We start from the raw sequence: 16,190 nt of genomic DNA, 5'->3' as shown, positions 1-16,190 counted from the left end.
TTCAAGAGCAAGTTTCAGTGTCTCTTCTCACATCCATTTTGGCCTTTTCTTTCTTTCCTGTCTTTTTACTGATGTTTTGCTTTCTTCATGTATAATGATGTCATTCTACAACTCACCTGGTCTTCGGTCATTAGTGTTCAATGCATTAAATCTATTCCCGAGGTGGTCTCTAAATTCAGGTGGGATATACTCCAGGTCACACTATGGCTCTCATGGACTTGTGTTAATTTTCTTCAGCTTCAGTTTGAACTTGCATAAGAGCAATTGATGGTCTGCTCTGCAGTCAGTGGCCCCTAGCCTTATTCTAACTGATGGTATTGAGCTTCTCCATTGTTCTTTCCACAGATGTCATCAATTTGATTCTTGAGTATTTCATCTGGTGAGGTCCATGTGTATAGTCACCATTTCTGTTATTGAAAAACAGTATTTGTAATGAATAAGTCATTGGTCTTGCAAAATTCTGTTGTGTGATCTCCAGAGTTGTTTCTATCACCAAAGCCGTATTTTCCAACTACCAAGCCTTCTTCTTTGTTTCCAATTTTCACTTTCCAATCACCAGTAATTATCAATGCATCTTGATTATGTTTAATCAGTTTCAAACTGCAGAAGTTGGTAAAAATCTCCAATTCCTTCATCTTTGGCATTAGCAGTTGGCACATAAATTTGAATAATAGCTGTATTAACTGGTCTTCCTTGTAGGCGTATAGATATTATCCTATCACTGACAGCATTGTGCTTCAGGATAGATCTTAAAAATGTTCTTTTTGACAATGAATGCAACGCCATTCCTTTTCAATTCATCATTCCTGGCATAGTAGACCATATGATTGTCCAGTTCAAAATGACCGTTAACAGTCCATTTCAGCTCACTAATGCCTAGGGCATTGATCTTTATGTGTTCCATTTCATTTTTGACGGCTTTCAATTTTCCTAGTTTAACACTTTGCACATTCCATATTCCAATTATTAATGGGTGTTTGCAGATGTTTCTTCTCATTTTGAGTCCTGCCGCATCAGCAAATGAAGGTCCCAAAAGCTTGACTCCATCCACATCATTAAGGTCAACTCTGAGGAGGCAGCTCTTCTCCCGTCACCTTTTGAGTGCCTTCCAACCTGAGGGGCTCATCTTCCAGTACTATATCAGACAGTGTTCCCCTCCTATCCATAAGGTTTTCATGGGCTAATTTTTTTTAGAAGTTGGTTGTCAGGTCCTTCTTCCTAGTGTCTCTTGGTCTGGAAGCTCCACTGAAACCCGTCCACCATGGGTGACCCTGCTGGTGTTTGAAATACTGGTGGCGTAGCTTCTAGCATCACGCAATATGCAAGCCACCACAGTACAGCAGACTGACAGACAAGTGGTGGGTGTGTGTATATATATATACACACATATATGTATAAAAAAAACAGTTGTCGTTAAGTTCAACTCCTGGCGACTCTGTATGTTTCAGCGTAGAACTGTGCTCCATGAGGTTTTCCATGGCTGATTTTTTTGGAAGTAGATTGCCAGACCTTTCTTCTGAGGCACCTCTGGGTAGACTTGAACATGTAGTCTTTCAATTAGGAACCAAGTGCATGAACTACTTGCACTACCCAAGGACTCTCCCTCCCTATCTCTCTCTCTCTCTCCATCTCTCTCTCTCTCTCTCCATCTCTCTCTCTCTCTCCATCTCTCTCTCTATATATATATGTACTTACCACAATAAAAAAAAAAAAAGGCTGTAGAATTTCACCATGTCAACATTAAACAAGGGGAGGAAACACCATGAATGTGATGGTAACAAGTGGGCCATATTTGGCAGTTATCTCATAGTCCTGCTTTGCTGGAGTATAGAATCAACTGTGGAGATAAGAGCAAAAAGTTAGATTGGGGCCATATCCTTAAGGCCTTGCATGCCAAGTTGATAAGTGTGAATTTAATCCAGTAATCAAAGAGGATTTTGAACAAAGGAGCGGCATGTTGAGAGCAGTCCTTCAGAAACATCGGTGTCGTGTTAATGCACAGGATGGGATAGAGGCAGAGAGGAACTGGGGCAGGGAAGCCAGCTGGTAGGCTCTAGTCCCTGGCAGTAGGCAGTGAAGGGATAGTTAGGTATTGGGATAGAAAGTGAGTTTTGATTCAGGAAACACAGCCGGAGTAAACGTCACAGGACTTGACGGCTGATTTGAATATGAGAAACAAAAGAAGAGGAATTCAAGATGACTCCTTAATTGTAGGTCCAAGGGACCGGATCAAGGTGGTACCAATGGCAGGAAGTGGGAAGGCTGGAGACAGAAGAGATTTTGAGGAGAAGGCTGTGGGTTCTTTTTACACTTGCTGAATTAGAGCTGCCTGTGTAGTCAGAATCAACTTGACAGCCATGGGTTTTTTAATGCAGTATTTAAGGAGCCCTGATGGCACAATGGTTAAGCATTCGCCTGCTAACTGAAAGGTCAAAAGGTTGGTGGTTTGAACCCACCAGCTGCTCCTTGGAAGACAGATGTGGCTGTCTGCTTCCGTAAAGATTTACAGCCTTGGAAACCCTATGAGTCAGTTCCACTCTGACCTACAGGGTCGCTGTGAGTCAGAGTCGACGAGACAGCAGTGGGTGTGGTTTTGGGTGTAGTATTTAACGAGCCCTGGTGGCTCAGTGGTTAAGTGTGTGGCTGCTAGCTGAAAGGTGGGTGGTTCAAACCCACCAGCCGCATCGAGGGAGAAGGATGTGGCAGTGTGCTTCCATAAAGATTCCAGCCTTGGAAACCCCATGGGGCAGCTCTACTCTGTCCTATAGGGTTGCTGTGATTCAGAATCACTGGACAGCAGTGGGATTAGCTGGTAGTATTTGATGGAGATGTAAGTTCCTCAAAGTTTGAGACGCGATTTTATTCACTTTTTTGCGGTACCTAATAGATGCTATGTGAACACTGAGTGAATGAACAAACAAACATGAGTGAGTGAATAACCAGCACTGATTTAGAATGTAAGGACTGGAGCTCTGTAGACAAGCAAGAACTAGAGATAGCAACGTGGGTGTTCTCTGTGGAGAAGTGATTGTCAAGGCCACAGAGGGTGGGTGGAGGCAAAGCCTGAGGAGAGGATCTTGAGGAATGCCTTGTTTAGGGAGCAGGAGAAAGAAGACAAGCCAATGAAGGCAGCAGAAGAGCGAAATGAGAGGTGGGAGGAAAGGCAGGGAAGTGCTGTGTGCCACATGCCAAGGAAGGAGAATTTCAGGAATGAGGTGGTCGTTGGGCCAGTGTGGCCGAGGGGTGAGGCCTGGGCAAAGACCACTGAGTTTGAGGCTCTGAGACAGGCAGACGTCGATTCTGTAGCCCCCAAAGCTGAACTTCAAAGGGCTAAGGGACATGGAAACTTTACATGAGGACCAGACAGGCAGGAGCTCAGGACTGTGGCCAGGTCAGTGGGTGTTTTAGACTAGGTAAGAACGCAGAGGCTAGGAGGCAACAAAGAGGGAAAGACTGAAGTGTAATCAAGAACACAGGCAGAAGAATGGGCTGTGGCAAGGTTGAAAGACAAACCCCCCCATTACCTCCACCTTCACCTCTGACTCAGCTTCTGACTCAGAAGCACAAAATCAGCTCCATCTGCTTGGACAGGGTGCTGTCACTGGTGTCTCAGGCCATCCTGGCAGACAGGTAGAAACACTGAAAATGGAGCCTGGGCGACTTCCTCTCTATTCTCCCTTCCCGGACTTGCCGTCCTGATGCCTAGACACAGGGGCCAGCTTCTTAACCAAATCCCGCAATCCTGTCTCTATCAGAATCCGGGATCACCATCGCTGACTCATTTAACAGCTGTGCTTTTGGTATTTTGTCTGATCTAGATGCAGCTGCTCTCTGTTCCCTGCCCCAATGAACATCTGCACTAGGGCCAAGCCTTGGAGCGATTTACCTGAAGAGTGACACCGTTTATTTGGAAACTACTGTGAGTACATTATGTCTCAAATGAAAGGCTGCTTAGTTCACTCTGTATAACTTTAACATACACACGCACCCAGTTTTAAAAGCAGGACAAGCGTTATATGGCTTTGTCCCCTGGGTGCAGTGAGGGAGCCAGACTCAGCCCTGAGTTGCCTGCCCTGAGAGCATCATTACCTCCTTGCCAGGTGGCTGTGCCAAGCTGGATCCCGGCATGTGTTAGCAGAGCCTGGTGCAGCTCTGCCTGGTCGTCTGCACCTCTGCCTGAAGCAGAGGCATCGCCTGCTGGAGCCCGTCACTTCTCCGTGCTGCTCCACTTGAATTGCATTTGTAACTTTTGTTTCCTGATCCCCTGGTCGTATCTGTGGTCCAGCTTTGCTCACCCATGTCTATCTGTTGTCTGAGCTGCAGCTCTGTGCCGTGTGCTCTGGTCTCCTTGCTACCCTAGGGGCCAAGGACCAACACTGGGGCTCTGGGCTCCAGGCCCAGACTGTCAGGCCATCATAGTCAGCTCAGCTCTGCTGTCCGGGTGCCTGGCTCTGTGTGGTTGGTTTATTCCTTTCATAATCAGGGAATTAGGTAGAAGTACAGGCCTTGCAGAAAAGGGGCAGAAATCAGATGGGGTAATAGATAGGATACTTACAGGAAAACCCTGATGAAAGATTGATATCAGGTATTCATTAAGCATTGCTAAAAACTGTATGCCTTTTTGTACTCAGAATGCCAGAAAATTGAATTATTTAGAGGCTATGCATGCAAGATAACTATAAATTTATAAACAAAATCTCTTTCTAATTATCGTATTCCCAAGTTTTCCCATGTGGTATGAGGCAGGTAATGGAACGGTGTTTTGCAGATGTCTCTGTGACTGGAGAACTCTAAACCTGGACGCTAACATCCCTCTTAGGCTTTGGGTAGGACTTTCACCTTCAGATTTTCTGTCTTTAGCTGCTCTGGCATAAAATTAAACCCACAGGAATGAACCTAGAGTTTTGTTCTTTTTTTTGGTTTGCTTTTTGCATTTAGTGCTGTCCGTCATCAAAATTGTAATTGATGGTAGCTGATAGGTGATGGACAGGCCTGGCTGGCCAGGACAGGGATGGAACCGTCACAGTCATCAGGACTGCTGATGTGGTCTGTAGCCCTCATGGGTTCAATCGTGACAGAAGATCAAAAACAGAGTTTCTTCCTGCGACACCCATGCGAGGAGCTTGCTTGTGTAACACCTTCATCCATCCTTAGGTTCGAGGGCAGAGAATGCCTTAGAAATCCCTACCTTTGCATAGTTTTCTGAGCTTTTCTTCATCACTGAGTAGCTGTGCAGCCTGGCTTCAGATTTTCTGTGTCTAGAAGAGAGAAGTCCTTGCCACCCCTGCCTCCTTGTGCTGCAGAATCCCGCTGCAGACCCAGACACCAGGACTTGATGTTTCCTGAAGAGCACAGGGAAGCCCCAAAGTAAACTTCTGCTCTTGCCATGGAAGGGTCTCACCCACTCCCCTTCTCATGGACCCTAGAGGATGGTTGGATTTGATTAGAATGCTAGCAGCCTATGCTTTTCAGAAACTCTGCCTTCTCATATAGAAAACAGAAATAATAACAAAAATTACCAAAATCAGTGAAGTGGATAAAGTATAAAAATGTAAACTAATTATAAGAATATGCCCTTCCTGTGAGTTGACAACGCTCTGAACCAGGTCTCAAGCCTTTGGGCTGGGTGAAAAAGGAATGACTTTTAGGTTTTGACACCTACCTACCCCAAACCACCTGCACAACCATGCTTGCAAGCCCTGTTAGCTCAGTGGTTGTGATAGTGAAATGAGAAATATGTATATAGTGTCTGGCACACTGGAGGTGAGTATATTTATTCAGTCAACCAACATTTGCGGAGCACTTACCACGTGGCACTATTCTAGACACTAGGGAAATGGCAGCAAACAAAACAGACGAAAATCCCTGCTGTCATGGAGCTTATGTTCAGTTTTCTTCCCACCATAAATGACGAATAAACAACATAGGTATTTGGAAGCTAAGAGAGCTTTGGTTTTATTTTGCTATGTCTTTCTTTCTGGATAGTAGGATTGTGAGGAAAAGGACAATGAAAATAGAGAAGGGGAAATAATACCATCTTTCTTGACATATAATATGCCACGTATATAACGCTTACAAAAATAACACACGGGGGGAAGAATTGCATAGTTGGCAAAAAGGTATATAACACGTGCATTATTGTGTAAAAACATGGTAGGTATGTTGTTTAGTCTTGGCTCCCCTTTGCAGAACCTCAGATCCATTCTTTGCCCTTCTTTGCCCTGATCCTGTGGCCCAGGAGATTGACCCCTCTGGACTCTTGTCCTCTGGCCTCTCTTTGAACTTGGCCAAAACGAGACAACAGCAGGAGATCTGAGAGCAGGAAGAGAGAGAGGTCAGCATTAGTCTATCCCCCTACCCAGCTCCAATTCTCACTGAACTTAAAAAACAACCACTCCCTTCCTTTGCTTTCCACTGTTGCTAGTCCCTGGTGCTTCAGCATCCCTCGAGGGTCCCTTAACCTCATCTGTACCTCAGTACACAGTCCTTTCATTACACTCTCATCAGTGAAAACCTTTGAGTGTACCATCTGTTTCTTTCCAGACTCCTGACTGATCCAGGGAGAGAAAAAGACACTGATAAACATTATAAATCAGCCCTGCCAAGAAGGTTAAAAATAAACAAATAAATACATCAGACTGAGAGAAGAAAATGTTTTAAGCATGAAAACCTCTTACATGGACGTGAGAACGTTAGACCAAGTTGTGAAAGGATAAGTTGTAAGAAAACGTGATAAGCAAGAGTGCTGTAGGTTGGTTTCCGTGAATAGGGGGTAGTGCTCGGGCTTGATGGACTTCTGTAGGACCAGCGTAGCTTGCTTGCCACTCAACTTAAAGGGGGGCTCTTGGTATAAGCAACAGCAAGGATGAACATGGGAACAGAAAAAGGTGTCAGGAGGGCAGTAGAGTGAGACCAAAGAGGTGAAGAAGAGATCACTTGTCTCAGCGCTTACTCTACGTTTGCTACAGTAAGGATCCATTTGCCCCACCTCAAATCTAGATATTAAAAAAAAAGAGAGAGAGATTACCAAGATGAAGGAAGTGTCTCCTTACAGCTAAAACAATGAAAACCACAGAACTGACCTCTCTAGGAGATGAGCTACCTGGTGTGCGCTTACCAGGTGCCAGCCCTAGGCTAACCAGTCTGCATGTATTATGTCATCTAACCATCCCAGCAGCTCTAGGAGGTAGGTCTTCTTATTCCCATTTTACAGGTGAGGAAACCAAGGCTCAGAGAGGCAGAGTGATTTGCCTAGGGCACCCAGCCATTAGGTGGTAAAGCTCAGTCCTGCTACTACTTTGTTACCAATTGCCACCTCCACTCACCCCCTCCCCAGGCACCCTGATGAGCCTTTTCTGTGTATTATTGAGGATGAGAGTGGGGAAGTCCTCCGAAAAGATTGGGCGGGCATCATTGCTGTCCATTATCGCGATCCAATGGCTGAACAATTATTTCTCAAAAGGCGCTTCTGACCAGGTCGTTCCTACCCAGCCAGGCTGATTCATGTGCAGGAGAGGGTAGGAGCCCCAGGAAGAGAGAAACTGGGAGAAGGAAATAGGAGAAAGCACTCTCCTCTCATCAGACCCTGGAGACTGATAAGAGCTCACCCAGATAAAATATTTATTTTCCGTATGTTGCAGAAAGGATTGCCATCGCTGTATGTCTACAATACTGTGCCAAGGCGTGTGAAATGTATACATCAAACGCCACCGATCTGGTTCATTTCCATGCATTGAACATGCTTAATACCTACCATCTCATCAATATGTTTTAACGCATATTTCTTTCCACATACAATATGGTCTGGTTAGGAAAGAGCCAACATCCTCCACAGCGTTACGCACTGCTAGGTTTCAGCCCAAAACTTGTTGCCAGGAACCAGCACAATGAGAGTTAATGGCCAGAAGGTCCTGCTGGCTAACTCAGCCACCCCGCCCTGGCCAGTTCTTGAGGCACCCTTTTTACTCCTGACAGAAATGTTTGCAGTGGGAAGCTGGAAATGTTTTTTGTTCCCTTCGGGCAAATGGGAGAGATTCAGTCAGAATGTCAGAACTGACCGTTGAAAGGCAGGTGCCTGCGGTCACCCTTTTTTTGTGTGTTTTGTTTTGTTTTGTTTGAATGCAGAGCTCCACCAGAGTGGCGGGAGGAAGTGTACAATGATTGGTCCATTTCTCTGGGGAAGTGCTCAGGGTACACCCAGTTTTGCTTTGCATACATTTACGAAACATCTGCCCTTTTCTTGTTCTTAAATCCTTCCCCTCCCCAGCCCCCTCTCCTCTGCTCCCTGGTTTCTTTCTTTGTTGTTGTTGGCTTGTTCAACTTTTTCACTGGAGCTTTCATTTTCCGGTTGAGGGGCAGCTTCATCAAGTGTATAATTTTAACACTCAGAAAAAGTAAGGGGGAGAGAGAGAGAGAGAGAGAGAGAGACAGAGGGGAAAGGAGAGGGAAAGGGAGAGATTGAGAGCAAGCTGAAAAGAAAGAGAGAGCCTGAGAGGCCAGAGCTTGGCAAACCAACCTTTGGCATGATGACCAGAAGGAAGGTTCTAGTCGGGAGCTTGCCTCCGGAAGGCTGGTTGGAGTCAGCAGTGTGCTGCTGCCCTCTAAAGGCTCCAGGGAGTAATGCCCAGCCAGAGGCTTGGTGAGACTTGTCCTCAGATGGGCCTTGTTTATTTCATTCTTTTAATACAGCCAGACAAGGTATTTCCAGTGCATCACTGCAGGGTTTGCTCTTTATTCCTTAATCAACTGTGAACTGTAAAAACAGGGTCAAAATGACGGCACCTGTGTATTTGTAGACGTAGGCTTACGCTATGGTTAGAGTCCAGAAGAACTATTAGGTGAGATGGGGAATGAACTGATTCTCAGGACAGCAAGAGGCTGTTATCTACGAGGTTCAGAAACAGCCCAGTGGTGGAAGAACAAGTGAAGTGCTGTTAGTACATGAAGGAGGGAGAAGCAGAAAGTTTGAGTTTTCCATGTTTGCTGTTTGTAGAGGTTGCTCCAAGCCCTCTATGCTATGAATATTCTCCCAAAGTGTCTCCTGAGACAACAGACGGGAGGATCTGTGCAGGACGTCAGGTAGGAAGCAGCATCCAACCGAGGGAAGGAAGCAAGGTCGTGTATATGAAATACAGTTTTTGCATTGTTCACAATAAAATCGTCCTGTTGGATCATTTGGACATATACCCATGTTTGAAAGAAGGCTTCCTTACTTTTCTGAAGCACACATCTGAAACTAGCCCAGGCCTTGTCAAGAGGCATCAAAGTTTTTTTTTTTTTTTTTTCTGTTAAGTGATACCTGTCATTAGTGTTTAGTCTCTGTATTTAAATGAACCATGAGTATCAGCCTTGCTTTAATGAGCAAAGTGATCCTACCCTTGATAAATGCCCTTCATGGATTCGAATGAAAAGCCACCAGTCAAGGTAGATGTCACGTGCTGCAGAAAGAGCAGGAAACTTAACTGGGGTCCAGACTAGGACTCCTCTCAAAATATACTTTAATTTCAGCTCTGTCTCATTCAGTCAGTGAGCACATGTTGAGTGACAGCTTTGTCTAAGCTACTTTGCATAAGAGACTAGACAACAGACTCTAGGAGGGCAAGAACCATGCCTGTTTTGTTCCATCGCCCATGCTGGCCCATCTAGGCACGTAATAAATATTTATGAAATGAATAAGTAAACAAATGAATAACGGGAGGGAAGAAAGAACGAAAGAATTGATGAAGAAGGGAATACAAAAATCATTAAGACCTTTCCTTCACTTCTGAGAGCTTTCAGTCTGATAGGTGGGTTAAGCACATAAAAAAAGATATTATTGAAATAAAATTTAGTGAGTAAAACAAGAGAAGTAAAAAAAAAAAAAAAAACTTTGGGGAATTTTGGGGGGAGTGGGATTTCAGAGAGAGAGAGAGAAAAAGCACAAGAGCCAGAAGGACTGCCAGACATAGAGGAATCAAGACATCGACAAGATGGAGACAGTATTTAATAAGTATGAAGGGTAAGTGTGATTTCATGCAGACAGAGATGAAGGAAAGGGCATTCCAAGCAAAAGAAATAACTTGAGCAAAGACGTAGAGCCAAGGATGGAGATTCCCGGGATGTCCTGGGATTATTCAACAAACTTAAGAGGCCAGTATATCCATACATAGGACACGTGAGAGAAACTAGAGCAGAGATGGAAGTGACCTTGAGTGTCAGGCTAAAGTGGTCATCCTGGATTTAGTAAATGCAGAGAAGCAGGAACGAAAGGATAAGGGAAGACAGCACTCAAGTTACTAAACCAACAGTCTAGATTAAAAGTGTTAGGGTGAGTGCAATGAAAATGGAGAGGAAACGTAAACCAAAAAAAACCCAAACCCATTGCCATCAAGTCGATTCCAGCTCATAGTGACCCTACAGGGCAGGGTAGAACTGCCCCATAGGGTTTCCAAGGAGCACCTGGTAGATTTGAACTGCTGACCTTTTGGTTAGCAGCTGTAGCTCTTAACCACTACTCCACTAGGGTTTCCAAAGGAAACATAGATGTGAAAAATATGAAGGAAGCAGAATTGTTAGAATTTGTGGACTAACTGGCTTTAAGGTAGAGAAAGGTGTATGATAGCTCTGACATAAAGGGAGCCACGGAGGCTTGATGCCTGGTGGCAACATGAATAGAAATAGGGACTTTAGAAGAGACATTGGTTTTCATGGAAAAGATGTGTTGGGCTTTGGATATGTTGATCTTTGTGTTTATGAAAACCAGTTCCTTCGGGGCCCTTGTAGATGCTCAAGATTTGGGGGTTGGTCAAATAATTACCCATCCAAAAAACAGTTTGTTAAGGCATTGGAGTTATTGCTTCTCCTAGATTAGTTTCCTGCATCCTGAAAAATATGCCTGAAAACTTCCCCTTTCTTCTCATCTTTCCCATTCCATCTCTGCCTCCCTCCCTCTGAAGGAGCAGATTTGATTTCACAACGTGTTGGACCAGAAACACAGCCTGCTAATCACACCACCATATTCTGCGAGAGCATACTTAACTAACCCAGTGCGACAGATTTCCATACAAAATACCCTGTACGACAAGTCCATTGCCACGCTCACAGAAACAAGGAAACACGGAAACAAATAGATTTACACCAAGTTCTGTACCACACGTCATCTACTAAAAGAGGAGAAAAGAAAGCTTTCTCTGGTCACCATCTTTTTCTACATCATGGTAGAAAAAGAAACAGAGCCAAGGAAATGGGGGATGTTCAGGGAATGACCCACAATCCCGTTTCGCTGGGGTTGGGGGTACGTACAGTATAAGCGAAGTATTTATTACTTTAGTATCAATTGCATTGTCCTGGGGAGAGGAGACCTGAGTTGACCGATTAAAAAACCAAACACCCAACACAATGCTATCAAGTTGATTCTGGCTCCCAGCAGCCCTGTAGGACAGAGTGGAATGGCCCCATACAGTTTCCAAGGAGCGCCTGGTGGATTTGAACTGCTGACCTTTTGGTTAGCCGGCAAGCTGTTCACCACGGTGCCACCAGGGCTTCATAGCTGAGCTCTTTTACTTCCTATTCCTGACCCCAAAAAACAGTTAGTAACAATTACTTGGTAATTCCTTTCACCCATCTCTTCCTCACATTCCCAAACACAAAATCATACTCCTAAATGCCAGAATTGTGCGCTAAATCAAAAAAAAGGGGGTAATCTTAAGCTTATGATGAGTAAAAATGAAAAAGGCTTCTGTGTGACACCTTCCCTCTTTACCCTCTGGAACCTAAGCTCTTGTTTTCCCTCTTCACTTGTTCCTTTAACAAAAAGAAAAAAAAAAAAAAAATTTTTTTTTTTAACAAAAGGGCCTGCAAATTTATATTGTGATTTGAAATAGTGTGTTAGTTTAAAATAAAATCTAATAAATAGCAAGAAATTCAAATGTTTCATAATGTATTCCATAAACAGAAACTTAAAGCCGGAAGGAACCTTTAAGGCCTTCTAATCCAAGCACTTTATTTTACAGATGAGGAAACTGAAGCCCAGAGAGGTGAAGTGAGGTGCCCAAGGCCACACAGCAAGTTAGAGGCACAGCTAGTACCATAGCTCAAGTCTCCTGACTCCCAATCCAGTGCTCCTCCCATTACTCCACGGGTCCTGTCTCTAAGCTTCCTGACAAATGCTAGAACGGTAAAGCTCCACCGGTATTTCTCCAGACCATGTTGAAACTCTTGAGGCGGGGGGAGGGGGAAGAAGGATGCTTTCTTGGATAATGTCATCCGTACGTAGCTCAAGCTGTGGAAAGTTCTGGGACAGGGTCTTTTTATGCAGCAGCAGAGCCCAAATGTGGTTCTGTTTGCCTGGCCCATCTGCTTTCATGTGTTCCCAGTTAGGCCATTACTGGAGGGAAAAAAACAAGAATCAGCTTGTTTTAAAACAAGGGACATACTGGACTCCCTCCCATCCCCCCTTAGGGGGGAAAAAAATCGAGTTATCTTTAACAGATTCTAAAAATGCCTTTTCCCAAATATGCAGTCAGTTCCTTCAAAGGGCCCTTTGTTTATTTTCAGGAAGAAACCCAAGACAGCTGAAAACCAGAAGGCATCTGAGGAGAATGAGATTACTCAGCCGGGTGGATCCAGCGCCAAGCCGGGCCTTCCCTGCCTGAACTTGGAAGCTGTTTTGTCTCCAGACCCAGCCCTCATCCACTCAACACATTCACTGACAAACCCCCGCGCTCACACCGGGTCATCTGATTGTGAGTACACCAGTAAGGGGCGGTGGCTTTGCCGTGCTTGGCAGTGCCCCCAGGGGCTCTGGCCCCCCGCTCTCACACCGGGCCATCTGATTGTGAGTACACCAGTAAGGGGCGGTGGCTTTGCCGTGCTTGGCAGTGCCCCCAGGGGCTCTGGCTTTTTTGCGTCCAGTGCAAGTCATTCCCTTTGGTCTTCTCGAGTCGCCACCATTTTGTTCCAGCCAGCGTCCATATTTTCAAAGCTAGAGTGTGTTTTAAAGCCAGGTAACCAGCCATTTGGCCCCAAAAGGCTGCTTAATTACACGAACCACGTTCTCTTTCATGACATTCACTCAGAAAAAAAGGAAAAAGAAGCTGTGGTGCTGCTTTTTCATTATTCTTTTGTCCTCATGATCTGAAAAACAGCACGTCCATCATTACTAAATTGAACAACCAAACGTGGACCTCAGAAGGCCGGTTAGACACAAGGAAACGTCCATTTCGAACTTGCATAACACAAGTCAGCTTTGCGTTAGTTTTTGGAGTCTCATGTAGCTTGGCTGAATTTCTGTCTTTCCAGTTTTTAATTTATTTTGAAGTGGTAAAAGGATAGCATAAATTCACAAAAGCAAAGAGAATGGCTTCCAAGAATTTAGAAGCCACCCAGACTTCACGTAGCCAATAAGAATTCAGGTTAAAAATATTTTTTAATTAAAAAAAAATGCCTAAGGGCTAAATTTGGAAATGGGCAGCTTAATGAGATCGTGCTATTGAAATCAGTTCGTTGCTGTTTATTTTTGCTTTCTGCCCGCTGATCTGGGAGTCACTTCTTCAAATTCTATTTTAAGGCAGTTGATAAATCACGTTTCGATTTTTCTTTTTCTTTCTGAAATGTAACCCAGTACTTCAGGGAGAAAGAAACACGTGTGTTGCCACTGGAACGAATGGAATAACTTAGTGATCCAATCCCAAAGAGTACTCCTTCTAGTCTTGAGATACCCAACTGCTCTTCTGAATTGGTCTTCTTGAAAGATGTCTCATAGCAGGCAAAGAGCTGACATCTTCTTCTTTAGAATGAGTGAGATAAAAACCAAGAAAGTTTTCTTTTCAAAGAAGGACTCCATTTATCCAGCCCACAAAGACAAAAAGTACTAATTAAGGACTGAGATTCTAAATTTCCTGTTGTTTGGCTAACAGAACAAATGTAGGACTCGGCAAAGAGGGCAAGGGGTGAGTGGGCCTGGGAGATTCAATCCCCTTCTTGCTTTATCGTAGTAGTCTCTACATAAAGGGAAAAGACCCAAGGGCAAGAGTTAGGGTAAAAGGAGCTTGTCCTCCTAATGGCTGGGCTGAGAGCAGACTCCAGCTGTCACCAGAACGAAGAGAAAATAACAAGATCCAAAGCTCTCAGGCCCACGTGATTTGTAAAGTCAAAGTACTGTTTCCGTCGAGAAGCCTGGAGGTCAGAAGTGGGACCTGTGTTCTGAGGACCGTCCTAACTCTAACATCCTGGAAGCTCCTTCCCTGGCAATCTCTAGCCTAATGGTAATTACAGGAAGAATTGGAAAACAGCGTGGCACAGTGCCCATAGACATGTGTGCACTGTCCCTGCCTACCAGGAAGGTAGCCTGTTCCTGTGGAGAAGGGCCTGGAGCTTCGGCACGCAGACCTTCATTGCCTGGCTTTCTGCCACACCTTATGGGGAAGATTACATAGAATGGCCCTAGCCCAGAAATTCCAGTTACAGCAAAATGAATGTTTCACTGAATAGAAGGGGAAAAAAAAAAAAAAAAAAAAAACAGGCTCATTGATTGTGCTTAAGCTTGAGCATCCTCCCAGCCAGGCCTAGAATTTGCAGGAAATGTACCCAAGGAGGGATATGAGAAGGTACCACTACGGAATTCCGCACTGACCCTTAGGAAGCCAGTGGATCTGAGCTCAGTGGGGGTACTTGAGGACGAAGTTGGAAGGAGAAGAGACAGGGGAGACCTAATTTCCAGCTGTTTAGACAGTCATCTTGATTTTGCCATGAAAATGTGTAAGTCTTCTCTGCCCCAACCTCTGGTTGAAATTGATGATGCTTTTCTACGAATGGAAACCCTGGTGGTGCAGTGGTTGAGTGCCACAGCTGCTAACCAAAAGGTCAGCAGTTCGAATCCACCAGGTGCTCCTTGGAAACTCAATGGGGCAGTTCTACTCTGTCCTCTAGGGTCTCTGTTGGTCGGAATCAACTCGATGGCGGTAGGTTGGGTTTGGTTTTCTACAAATATATTTGGATTGTAGTTTGGCCTGATTTGAGACTCTACTTAGAGGAAAATTGTTTTCAGGAAAGATTCACAGAAATCTGTCCATTTGGAGATTGTTTGAGAGGAGACGGGAAAGAGGTTTATTTTAAGCTGTCAAAAATGTTGGATGCTCTTCTTACATTCGAGAGATTATATTTTCTTTTTCTTTTTATTTTATTTTACTTTCAAATGTCACACTTACCATCGATTAATTTAAAAGCCTAATTTCTTTAAGATAAAACATTCAGTTCCTATTTAGAACTAGCAGATTTGGGGCATTTAAAAATAGTACCCTTGACTTGTTTGTCTCTTTAACTTCGGAAGCCTTCCACCAGTGTGTGGTGTTCTAAGCTTTCACAAGTGCCTGAATTTTTATAGCACCTTTTTTTATTTGTCATGTGTTTAGCAAAATTATTCTTAGTCATGCCTTGATACCCATTTCCTCTCAGTCAGTATGGTTCTTCCCAATTTGCAGATGAGAAAACTGAGAAATTTGACACCCAGATAGATGAAATGACGCGCTCACGGTTAACTCATTCAGGTCCTGAGGGAGGCTTTTGAATTTGCTCTCATAAGGAGCAGGCGGGATTCTCTGTCCCAAGCCCAGAGGCAGCCTTCCTGACGCTGAACGAGCATCTTGGAAATGTGCAACTACCCATATTGGTGACCAGGTCACAGAAACACAATGGATAAAGCATCCACACAGTAGAGAAATCAGCTCTGGCTATGGGCTGGTAAGGGTGGGTTAGGGAGTGGCAAAAATGGTTAACTGCTTGACCACTAACCGACAGGTTGGCAGTTTCAAACCCACCCAGGGGCACCTCAGAAGAAAGGCTTGGTGACCTGCTGCTGAAAAGTCACAGCCTCGCAAACCCTAAGGAACGCAGTTCTACTCTGAAACACATGGGGTTGCCGTGAGTCGGAATCGACTAGACCTCAGCCGATGAAGGGTGGATAAGCCACAGTGTGTTTGCATGTGGAAGACACCAGCCGTGTTTTAGAGCAAAGAGGACAAAGATGACCCCTTGAATTCTCGATTGTCTGTTTAACCTGCTGAGTCCCTTCAGATCTGGCAAAAGATCCTAGTGACATTCAAAACAAGAGAGAATATAGTTTAGGGATGCTTTCATTTGTGGGGTGATGAGGTTAAGATGGCTGCTGAAATGGGTGCTGCTCGGCAGGGCGCCTGCTAGTGAGATCTCCTTGT

The 16,190-nt window shown here is 44.5% G+C and overlaps 1 protein-coding gene across 50 annotated transcripts in view; it reads left to right on the top strand.

Annotated features, from left to right (window-relative positions):
* ZBTB20 (zinc finger and BTB domain containing 20) overlaps positions 1–16,190 on the top strand; it is a 1,035,663-nt gene that overhangs the window by 964,458 nt on the left and 55,015 nt on the right. For 43 of the 50 annotated variants that reach the window (XM_064283302.1, XM_064283702.1, XM_064282699.1 and 40 more), the window contains 3 exons: positions 3,819–3,919; positions 11,991–12,154; positions 12,535–12,722. In XM_064283302.1, the coding sequence (XP_064139372.1) occupies positions 12,144–12,154; positions 12,535–12,722 (199 nt within the window). In that variant the 5' untranslated portion in view covers positions 3,819–3,919; positions 11,991–12,143. The remainder of the gene's footprint in view (positions 1–3,818; positions 3,920–11,990; positions 12,155–12,534; positions 12,723–16,190) is intronic. The other 7 variants (XM_064284185.1, XM_064284093.1, XM_064284059.1 and 4 more) reach the window with 3 other exon arrangements.

The sequence above is a fragment of the Loxodonta africana genome, chromosome 1 (genome assembly GCF_030014295.1).
Source record: "Loxodonta africana isolate mLoxAfr1 chromosome 1, mLoxAfr1.hap2, whole genome shotgun sequence".
Lineage (NCBI taxonomy): Eukaryota > Metazoa > Chordata > Mammalia > Proboscidea > Elephantidae > Loxodonta > Loxodonta africana.
This window is presented reverse-complemented; position numbering and strand designations above follow the sequence as displayed.